The 11,648-nt window shown below is 42.2% G+C and overlaps 1 protein-coding gene across 1 annotated transcript in view; it reads right to left on the reverse strand.

Moving 5' to 3' along the window:
* Positions 1-5,485, reverse strand: part of LOC310926406 (pre-B-cell leukemia transcription factor 1-like) — a gene marked incomplete at its 3' end in the record, with an annotated part of 30,616 nt that extends 25,131 nt beyond the window's left edge. The window contains exons 1-2 of the mRNA XM_083888527.1: positions 5,234-5,485; positions 3,896-4,086 (exon numbers count right to left, since the gene is read on the reverse strand). Of these exons, the coding sequence (XP_083744653.1) occupies positions 3,896-4,086; positions 5,234-5,437 (395 nt within the window). The 5' untranslated portion in view covers positions 5,438-5,485. The remainder of the gene's footprint in view (positions 1-3,895; positions 4,087-5,233) is intronic.
* Positions 5,486-11,648: the final 6,163 nt, after the last annotated feature.

Raw genomic sequence — 11,648 nt, forward strand, 5'->3', positions numbered from 1 at the left:
TCCTCAGGCCGAGCTAAAGCTGCTCTGTGCCGACTCACAGTGAGCACCGAGCGTCCACAGAGGCGGAGCTGATCATCGCCGACTTCAACGCTGCCGAACTATAAATATGTCATATCTTAACACACACAGCACATGTTTAGACTCTAAATGGACAATTTCTCGCCTCAAATTATCTTAAAACTGCGTTCAGTGACACAGAAAAGTGAGAAACGGCCACTGTTTCAACAACAACAGTCTTTCTCTCTTGGACGCCATTGCTCACTGTAGCCAAAAGCACAACAACCTTGCGCAGCGACCCCTACTGATCGGGCGGGAAATTGCAGCGCGTATCCGTCACCACGACGCAGAAGTATAAAGGCTCGAGTGGTCTACGTGGTGACGCAGACGGATAAGTATAATGTGGCCTTAAGACTGAAGTTTGTAAACCACTCACTCTCCCACACCAAAGTCCATAGAGAAAGCCAGTGATTTTAGCTCACAGGGACACAGGAGCTGCTGGTCCTCTGCTGCCTCGTGTGGTCACTTTGTGTCACCGACTTAAATCTAAAGTAAATATTTCAAAAGCTGAATTCACTAAAATCAGTCATAAGTTAGTGATGGAGACTTTGGTGTGGGAGAGTGAGTGACTTTGGTGTGAGAGAGTGAGTGACTTTGGTGTGGGAGAGTGAGTGACTTTGGTGTGGGAGAGTGAGTGACTTTGGTGTGAGAGAGTGAGTGACTTTGGTGTGAGAGAGTGAGTGACTTTAGTGTGGGAGAGTGAGTGACTTTGGTGTGGGAGAGTGAGTGACTTTGGTGTGGGAGAGTGAGTGACTTTGGTGTGGCAGAGTGAGTGACTTTGGTGTGAGAGAGTGAGTGACTTTGGTGTGTCAGAGTGAGTGACTTTGGTGTGGGAGAGTGAGTGACTTTGGTGTGGCAGAGTGAGTGACTTTGGTGTGGCAGAGTGAGTGACTTTGGTGTGAGAGAGTGAGTGACTTTGGTGTGAGAGAATGAGTGACTTTGGTGTGAGAGAGTGAGTGACTTTGGTGTGGGAGAGTGAGTGACTTTGGTGTGGGAGAGTGAGTGACTTTGGTGTGAGAGAGTGAGTGACTTTGGTGTGGCAGAGTGAGTGACTTTGGTGTGTCAGAGTGAGTGACTTTGGTGTGAGAGAGTGAGTGACTTTAACACCTTCACATATCCCTCATTACAAACACATGTATACGTCTGTATCTCTTCTCTCATCAGGTCACGTCCACATGTGTCACATTTAAAAACAGAGCTTTACATAATCCTGAGGGAAAATCAGCTCAAAAAAGCGTCGCAGAGGAGACTTTGTGCTAAAACATCCGTCGCCGCTCTGCTACAGAATATGCAAATGAGCTCAGCGTGAGGCTGCAGCAGCAGCAGCAGCAGATTAATCAGTGCAGCTCGTGGGCGCCTCCTTCCCCTCGCTGCTGCACCAGCACACAGTCATTTAGCAGAGAATAGATGAGCAGCTTTGTAAAGCAGCGCCTCATTTAAATGTTCTGCCTCCAGCTCACACTCTGAGTGAGATTTATCCTCTGAGAAATGTATGCAAATCCACAGCAAGTGGCACTGGTACACGCAAACCAGAGTGTGTGTGTGATGGACCTCCTACACGCATCATTCATATGTATATGAGTCTGAGAGAAACACGACGGACGTATTTAAACTGTGACTTCATCCATTTACAAGATTTTTGTTTTTAAATTCTGCTCCGGTTTCACAACACGCGTTCACATCATCACTGTAACACAGTGTAGTGTCTTTACAATTATACGTTTTCTGCAGATTATACGACAAAAACACACATTTTCATCCCACAATTTTAGTAGAGGCCCGACTGCTTGGTGGATATGTAGAGCAGCTCACTATTTGGCAGGAAGTATCTTAGTGGACAGGGAGAACAGCTCACTATTTGACAGTAAAGTTTCTTGGTGGATATACAGTATTGAATAGCTCATTATTTGGCAGTCAGTCTGTTGCTGGATTTACAGAACAGCTCACTATTTGCAGACAGTATCATGGTGGACATGGAGAACAGCTCAACATTTGACAGTCAAGTTTCTTGGTGGATATGCAGTATTGAATAGCTCATTATTTGGCAGTCTGTTGGTGGATATATGGAACAGCTCAGTATTTGGCAGTCAGTCTGGTGAACAATGTTTGGAACAGCTCATTATTTGGCAGTCAGTTGTTGCTGGACAGTATCATGGTGGACATGGAGAACAGCTCAACATTTGACAGTCAAGTTTCTTGGGGGATATACAGTATTGAATAGCTCATTATTTGGCAGTCTCTTGGTGGAAACGTGGAATAGCTCAGTATGTGGCAGTCAGTCTGGTGAACAATGTTTAGAACAGTTCATTATTTGGCAGTCAGTCTGGTGAAAAATGTTTGGATCAGCTCATTATTTGGCAGTGTGTTGGTGGAAATATAGAATAGCTCATTATTTGGCAGTCAGTCTGTTGCTGGATTTACAGAACAGCACACTATTTGGCAGACAGTATCATGGTGGACATGGAGAACAGCTCAGTATTTGACAGTCAAGTTTCTTGGGGGATATACAGTATTGAATAGCTCATTATTTGGCAGTCTCTTGGTGAAAACATGGAATAGCTCAGTATTTGGCAGTCAGTCTGGTGAACAATGTTTAGATCAGCTCATTATTTGGCAGTCAGTCTGTTGCTGGATTAACAGAACAGCTCACTATTTGGCAGACAGTATCATGGTGGACATGGAGAACAGCTCACTTTTTGACAGTCAAGTTTCTTGGGGGATATACAGTATTGAATAGCTCATTATTTGGCAGTCTCTTGGTGGATATATGGAACAGCTCAGTATTTGGCAGTCAGTATGGTGAAAAATGTTTGGAACAGCTCATTATTTGGCATTCAGTTGTTGCTGGATTTACAGAACAGCTCACTATTTGGCAGACAGTATCATGGTGGACATGGAAAACAGCTCAATCTTTGTCACTCAAGTTTCTTGGTGGATATACAGTATTGAATACCTCATTATTTGGCAGTCTTTTGGTGGAAACGTGGAATAGCTCAGTATTTGGCAGTCTGTTGGTGGATATATGGAATAGCTCAGTATTTGGCAGTCAGTGTGGTGAACAATGTTTAGAATAGCTCAGTATTTGGCAGTCAGTGTGGTGAACAATGTTTAGAACAGCTCATTATTTGGCAGTCAGTTGTTGCTGGATTTACGGAACAGCTCACTATTTGGCAGTCAGTCTGGTGAACAATGTTGCGACCAACCCGTTATTTGGCATTCAGTTTGTCTGTGGTTATAGAGAACAGCTCACTATTTGGCAGTCAGTCTGTTGGTGGTTATAGAGAACAGCTCATTATTTGGCATTCAGTTGTTGCTGGATTTACAGAACAGCTCACTATTTGGCAGACAGTATCATGGTGGACATGGAAAACAGCTCAATCTTTGTCACTCAAGTTTCTTGGTGGATATACAGTATTGAATACCTCATTATTTGGCAGTCTTTTGGTGGAAACGTGGAATAGGTCAGTATTTGGCAGTCTGTTGGTGGATATATGGAATAGCTCAGTATTTGGCAGTCAGTGTGGTGAACAATGTTTAGAACAGCTCATTATTTGGCAGTCAGTTTGTCTGTGGTTATAGAGAACAGCTCACTATTTGGCATTCAGTCTGTTGGTGGTTATAGAGAACAGCTCACTATTTGGCAGTCAGTCTGTCTGTGGTTATAGAGAACAGCTCACTATTTGGCAGTCAGTTAGTCAGTCTTTTGGCTTCTCCCTTTAGAGGGTCCCCAGAGCAGACCATCTCGACATTCACTCTCTCCAACACCATGTGTGTGTGTGTGTGTGCGTGCGTGTGTGTGCATATGTGTGTGTGCGTGTATGTGCGTGCGGACACACACCTGGCGTCGAGGAAGCGTGAGCGCAGGATCATGACGGCCTCACACGTGCTCTGCTTCAGCTGCATCTGGATGGAGCTGAACTTGCGGTGGATGATGTTCACCATGCGCTCGATCTCCTTCGGCGAGATCGGCCGCGTACGCGACTGCTCGCGCAGCAGGTTCATCACGTGCGTCGTGAACTCGTTACACGCCTGCGATAAAAAAACACGACAACGCGGCTCAGAAACACAACAACGACAACAACAACAACCCTGTGAACACGAGTGTGTCGTCTGCGTAGAGGATGATCCTCGTCATCAAAACAGCTTTTAAACAGAGTTTATTCAACTAAAACTGGTTTAATATCAAATAAATGAATGAACATGAACGACTTCATGTTCTATCGATCAAATCCATCCCATAATAATCTAATAACAGGAACATTAAAGAGACTTCCGTGCATTTAAACAGACGAAACAAAGCCTTAAACCTAACCTAACCTTAACATAACCACAATTTAAATCTCCTCTGTCTTTTTAAATATCAATATTTTTAATGAACACATTTCGTCCTCATGGTGGCGCCGCTCAAATGGATGAGGGGTAACTTTAATTTATCCCGCATTTTTATTGCAGCTTCTCTTCACGTGCTGTGATGAATAAATAAACAAATCAATCGATAAACAAATCAATTGATCCAATAAAACACCTAAATAAATAAATAAATAAAAAAAAAAATAAAAAATAAAATAAAACATCAATAAATAAATAAAAACATATATAAATAAATAAAAACATAAATAAATAAATAAAGATGAAAACAAATAAAAACATAAATTAAGGTGAAAACAAATACATAAAATAAATAACTAAATAAATAAAAAATAAAAAACAAATAATAAATGAAAACAAAAATAAATAAAAACATAAATAAATAATTAAAAACAAATAAATATATAAATAAAAAACATAAAAATAAAAACATAAATAAATAAATGAAAACAAAAATAAGTAAAAACAAATAAATAAATAAAAAACAATAAAAAAAAAAACATGAATAAATAAATAAAGGTGAAAACAAATAAAAACAAATAAAGGTGAAAACAATTAAATGAAATAAATAACTAAATAAAAAATAAAAAACATAAATAATAAATGAAAACAAAAATAAATAAAAACATAAATAAATAAGTAGAAACATAAATAAATAAAAAAATAAAAACATAAATAAATAAATTAAAAAAAAAACATAAAAAAAAAAAAAAAAAAAAAAAATAAAAAAAATAAATAAGTAAGTAAACATAAATTAATAAATAAATAAATAAGTAAGTAAACATAAATAAAGGTGAAACCTCCTCACCTGCTCATATTTCTCCAGCTCCGTGTGATAAATCTGTCTGATCTGTGTCAGTTTAGCTCTATAATCTGAATGTTCCACTGTGTTGTCTGCGGCGACTCCTCCCCCTGACGCCGCTGCAGCCGCCGCCGCCGCCACCGCAGCAGAGCCGCCGCCCTTCTCCGGGCCGGACACGCCCTCTGCCAGCAGCATGTTGTCCAGGCGCATGAGCTGAGGGTCTGGAGGCTCCTCCTCCTGAGCGCCGCGGATACTCAGCACTGCAAGGACAAGAGGTCAGAGGTCAAAGGTCACTGTGATACAGAAGAGGTCAGAGGTCACTGTGACACAGGTCAGAGGTCACTGTGACACAGAAGAGGTCAGAGGTCACTGTGACAGAGGTCAGAGGTCACTGTGACACAACTCTGTTATAAATGTATATAATAAAATTATTTATACAAAATGTATTTTATTATGTTATTATATTTATATAAATAAATATTATTATAATAAAATTATTCATATAAAAATATAATTATATTATAATATTTATATTTATGATAATAATAATATTTTCCTGGTGCGACGGGGAAAGCAGTACCACCGCTGTCCACCAGAGGTCTCCCTCGTCATTCTGTAAGAGTCAAAGTGTCAGATTCTATTTTCTGAAAACATCTCACACTGACTCTGACTCTGAAGTGGTCTAAAGTGGTCTGAAGTGGTCTGAAGTTGCCTGAAGTGACCTGAAGTGGTCTGAAGTGATCTAAAGTGGTCTGAAGTGACCTGAAGTGGTCTGAAGTGGTTTGAAGTGGTCTAAAGTGGTCTAAAGTGGTCTAAAGTGGTCTGAAGTGATCTGAAGTGGTCCAAAGTGGTTTGAAGTGGTCTAAAGTGGTCTAAAGTGGTCTGAAGTGGTCCAAAGTGGTTTGAAGTGGTCTAAAGTGGTCTAAAGTGGTCTAAAGTGGTCTGAAGTGATCTGAAGTGGTCCAAAGTGGTTTGAAGTGGTCTAAAGTGGTCTAAAGTGGTCTAAAGTGGTCTGAAGTGATCTGAAGTGGTCCAAAGTGGTTTGAAGTGGTCTAAAGTGGTCTAAAGTGGTCTAAAGTGGTCTGAAGTGATCTGAAGTGGTCTAAAGTGGTCTGAAGTGGTCTAAAGTGACCTGAAGTGGTCTGAAGTGATCTGAAGTGGTCCGCCAAAGACCGGCTCACTCATCAGGGGGCGAGGGGGGCGGGGCAGGACAGGGGAGGGGCTTCTTTCACTTCACCTCCATGAGGTCAGAGGTCAGAGGTCAGCGGGAGGTAGATAAGTGTGTGTGTGTGTGTGTGTCAGACAAAGCCCTCAGACCAGAGGGAAACATTAGGATGAATCAATGAAGTGATGAAGTGTCTCTCACTGAGTCATGTGATTATGACCCAGAGCATCATCATGATTATCATTATTATTATTATTATTATTATTATTATTATTATTATTATTATTATTATTATTATTATTATCATTATTGTTATTATCTCTCCTGTTTCCTGCACTAATCTCATTTGTTGGTGATAAAATCCCTTCATGCTTTTAATTATGTGCTTTATGTTTGAGGACGAAATAAATAAATAAATCATGACTTTGGTTTTCTGGGATTAACTGGAATCATCGTCTGAGGATCAGGATGATTATTCTGTTCAATTAAAGCTGAGCTACTACTTCTGTTAGACTGACTTTAACTACAGAAAACTGACGTGTGTAAACCACTCACTCTCCCACACCAAAGTCACTCACTCTCCCACACCAAAGTCACTCACTCTCTCACACCAAAGTCAATCACTCTCCCACACCAAAGTCACTCACTCTCCCACACCAAAGTCCATAGAGTAAACCAGTGATTTTAACATCACAGAGACACAGGAGTTCACAGGAGTTGTTGATCCACTGCTGCCTCCATCACTAACTTACAATGACTGATTTTAATGAATTCAGCCTTTGAAATATTTAATTTAGACTTAACTCAGTGACACAAAGTGACCACACGAGGCAGCAGAGGACCAGCAGCTCCTGTGTCCCTGTGAGCTAAAATCACCGGTTTTCTCTATGGACTTTGGTGTGGGAGAGTGAGTGACTTTGGTGTGGGAGAGTGAGCGGTTTTACTAACTTCAGTTTAACACTGACATAAAGACGTGGAACACGTTCTTAAAAATATCGTAGACTTAAACTGACGTAGATTTTATAATTAGTCTTTTGCTGCGTTGCTAAAATCAGTTTTTCCTCACGTCTTTGCCGTCAACATCTCAAACTCCCACTTTAACAGACCTGCGTCTCCATGGAGACAACACTTCCCTGTTGTTGTTGTTGTTGTTTTCCACTCGTCTTAATGCGGTTTATTCCCCGTCAGAGGAAAGACTTTATTCTCTGGTCTTTGTCCAATTAGGACTCGGCCCCAAACTCTGATGTACGACGACAAACCTGCCGCTCGACCACAAAATGAATATTTTAATCCCGCCACACGAGGCAGACGATCTGCTCCAGTGACTCATATACGAGGCAGAGTTACACATGTGCAGCGTGGAAACAAGCCGCTCGCCTTCAAATGGCCGCGTAAATCATTCCCGAGCGTCGTTTTCAGAGCTTATCCTCAAAGAGCACCGGCTTTTATTTCCCTCTCTCTCTCTCTCCCTCTCTCTCTCTCTCTCTCTCCCTCTCTCTCTCTCTCTCTCTCTCTCTCTCTCTCTCTCTCTCTCTCTCTCTCTCTCGGCTGCGTGGATGTGAAATAAATATCCTGAGATAAACGAGCAGACGTTTAAACGTCTTGATTTGCAAAAAGGCCAGATGTTGTCGGGGTTAAATAAATGTCACGTTTTCCTCGTTCACTTGACTTTTCCCTGTCGTCTTCTGGTGCCGCGCGCGCACGCACACGCACACGCACGCACGCACACGCACACGCACGCACACACACGCACACAAACACTCACGTGCGCACGCACTATTTTTAATTTTAGCTCATTTCTACGAGACAAAATTATGTATAAAAGAAATGAAAAGGAGCAAGTATGAAAATAATGGACACTGTGAAACATGGGAGATACCATCTCAGATTAGCTTGAGATTATGAATCTGTTTGTTTCACACAAAAAAAAACTACGAGTGAAAATCGTTAAATACACAAACCGTCAAACTTCACACAGAAACGGCTACAGCTAGCTTCGCTAACGTCCACAAACGTCTCTGTTCACGTCCACAAACGTCTCTGCTAGCGTCCACAAACGTTTCTGCTAACGTCCTCAAACGTCTCTGCTAACGTCCAAAAACGTTTCTGCTAACGTTCACAAACGTCTCTGCTAACGTCCAAAAACGTTTCTGCTAACGTCCACAAACGTCTCTGCTAGCGTCCACAAACGTTTCTGCTAACGTCCTCAAACGTCTCTGCTAACGTCCAAAAACGTTTCTGCTAACGTTCACAAACGTCTCTGCTAACGTCCAAAAACGTTTCTGCTAACGTCCACAAACGTCTCTGCTAACGTCCACAAACGTTTCTGCTAGCGTCCACAAACGTTTCTGCTAACGTCCACAAACGTCTCTGCTAACGTCCAAAAACGTCTCTGCTAGCGTCCACAAACGTTTCTGCTAACGTCCACAAACGTTTCTGCTATCTATTTTTAATTTTAGCTAATTTCTACGAGACAAAATTATATGTATAAAAGCAATGAAAGGTCATTTTCACGTCTGTTTTCAGACGTAAACAAAACAAACTTTTCCTTAAAAATACTACATTTTATGATCTATTAAATAAAAAAAGGGCTGATTTTGACGCTCTGTGAAACATGGGAGATACCATCTCAGATTAGCTTGAGATTATGAATCCGTTTGTTTCACAAAAAAAACTACGAGTGAAAATCATTAAATACACAAACCTTCAAACTTCACACAGAAACGGCTAGAGCTAGCTTCGCTTACGTCCACAAACGTCTCTGCTAACGTCCACAAACGTCTTAGCTAACGTCCACAAACGTCTCTGCTAACGTCCACAATCGTCTCTGCTAACGTCCACAAACGTCTTTGCTAACGTCCACAAACGTCTCTGTTAGCGTCCACAAACATTTCTGCTAACGTCCACAAACATCTTAGCTAATGTCCACAAACGTCTCTGTCAACGTTAACAAACGTCTTAGCTAATGTCCACAAACGTCTCTGCTAACGTCCACAATCGTCTCTGCTAACGTCCACAAACTTCTCTGCTAACGTCCACAAACGTCTTTGCTAACGTCCACAAACGTCTCTGCTAACGTCCACAAACGTCTCTGCTAACGTCCACAAACGTCTCTGCTAACGTCCACAAACATCTTAGCTAATGTCCACAAACGTCTCTGTCAACGTTAACAAACGTCTCTGCTAATGTCCAAAAACGTCTTAGCTACATCCACAGTCTTTGCTAACGTCTACGAACATCTCTGCTAACGTCCACAAACATCTTTGCTAAAGTCCACAAACATCTTTGCTAATGTTCACAAACATCTCTGCTAACGTCCACAATTGTCTTAGCTAACGTCCACAAATGTTTTAGCTAACGTCCACAAATGTCTTGGCTAACGTTCACAAATGTCTTAGCTAACGTCCACAAATGTCTTAGCTATCGTCCACAAACGTCTCTGCTATTTTCCACAAACATCTTAGCTAACATCCACAAACGGGGGATCCACAAACATCTCCGCTAACATCCACAACATCTTTGCTAACGTCCACAAACGTCTTAACGTCCACAAACGTCTGCTAACATTCACAAACATCTATGCTAACGTTTACAAACATCTATGCTAACGTTTACAAACATCTTAACGTCCACAAACGTCTGCTAACGTCCACAAACGTCTTTGCTAACGTCCACAAACGTCTCTGCTAACGTCCACAAAAATCTTTGCTAACATCCACAAACATCTTAGCTAATGTCCATAAACATCTTTGCTAATGTCCACAAATGTCTTTGTATATATATATATATGTATATGTATATGTATACACATACATATACATATGTATATATCTTTATCTGTTTTTGTGAGAAAAAAAAATAAAATATATTCTATGAAAATTAAATCTATAAACTGTGTATGTGTATAATTAAGCCTGTGGTCTGACCCGTGGTCTTGGATTAACATGGACTGTTCCATGGACAGACTTATTTGCTTCAGTGGACGAACTCCACTGCGACTGCAGCGCTTCATAAATCACAGCAGCTCGTGAAGCTCGGTGGTCCTGTCAACCAGAGCTGAGGAGACAGCTACATGCTAATGCTACACCAGCATAATCCATTATACAGTCACGGGGGTGGTGGAACGGAAACACACACACACACACACACCAGCAGGACCACGACAGGCATCAAACTGTTAAATCCTGCTCCACTTAAGTCGCCTGTGTTTGCAAAGACTCCACACACACACACACACACACACACACACACACACACACACACACACACACACACGCACACACACACACACACACAGAGGACGACCAGCCCGAGTGTGTGTGTGTGTGTGTGTGTGTGTGTGTGTGTGTGTGTGTGTGTCCACCTTATTAAACACATTCCTTCAGCAGAGCAGACGAGTGTGTCAGTGTGAAACCAGGCCACACAGAGAAGGAGAAGGTGAGATGGTGACGACCTCATGACCTCATGATCACATGACCTCACTGCTGCCACCCTCAGATACTACAGAGGGGGAGGAGTCTCATGTCAGCCTGGACCTCCTGATGGACAACCTGAAGACAACCTGAAGACAACCTGAGGACAACCTGAGACCAGACCTGAGGACAACCTGAGGACAACCTGAAGACAACCTGAGACCAGACCTGAGGACAACCTGAGGACAACCTGAGGACAACCTGAAGACAACCTGAGGACAACCTGAAGACAACCTGAGGACAACCTGAGACCAGACCTGAGGACAACCTGAGGACAACCTGAAGACAACCTGAGGACAACCTGAGACCAGACCTGAGGACAACCTGAGGACAACCTTAGGACAACCTGAAGACAAACTGAGAACAACCTGAAGACAACCTGAGGACAACCTGAAGACAACCTGAAGACAACCTGAGGACAACCTGAAGACAAACTGAGAACAACCTGAAGACAACCTGAGGACAACCTGAGACCAGACCTGAGGACAACCTTAGGACAACCTGAAGACAAACTGAGAACAACCTGAAGACAACCTGAAGACAACCTGAGACCAGACCTGAGGACAACCTGAGGACAACCTGAAGACAACCTGAGACCAGACCTGAGGACAACCTGAGGACAACCTGAAGACAACCTGAGGACAACCTGAAGACAACCCGAGGACAACCTGAGACCAGACCTGAGGACAACCTGAGGACAACCTGAAGACAACCTGAGGACAACCTGAGGACAACCTGAGACCAGACCTGAGGACAACCTGAGGACAACCTGAAGACAACCTGA

Source organism: Microchirus variegatus (assembly GCF_963457635.1).
Source record: "Microchirus variegatus genome assembly, chromosome: 4".
In the NCBI taxonomy this organism is placed as follows: domain Eukaryota; kingdom Metazoa; phylum Chordata; class Actinopteri; order Pleuronectiformes; family Soleidae; genus Microchirus; species Microchirus variegatus.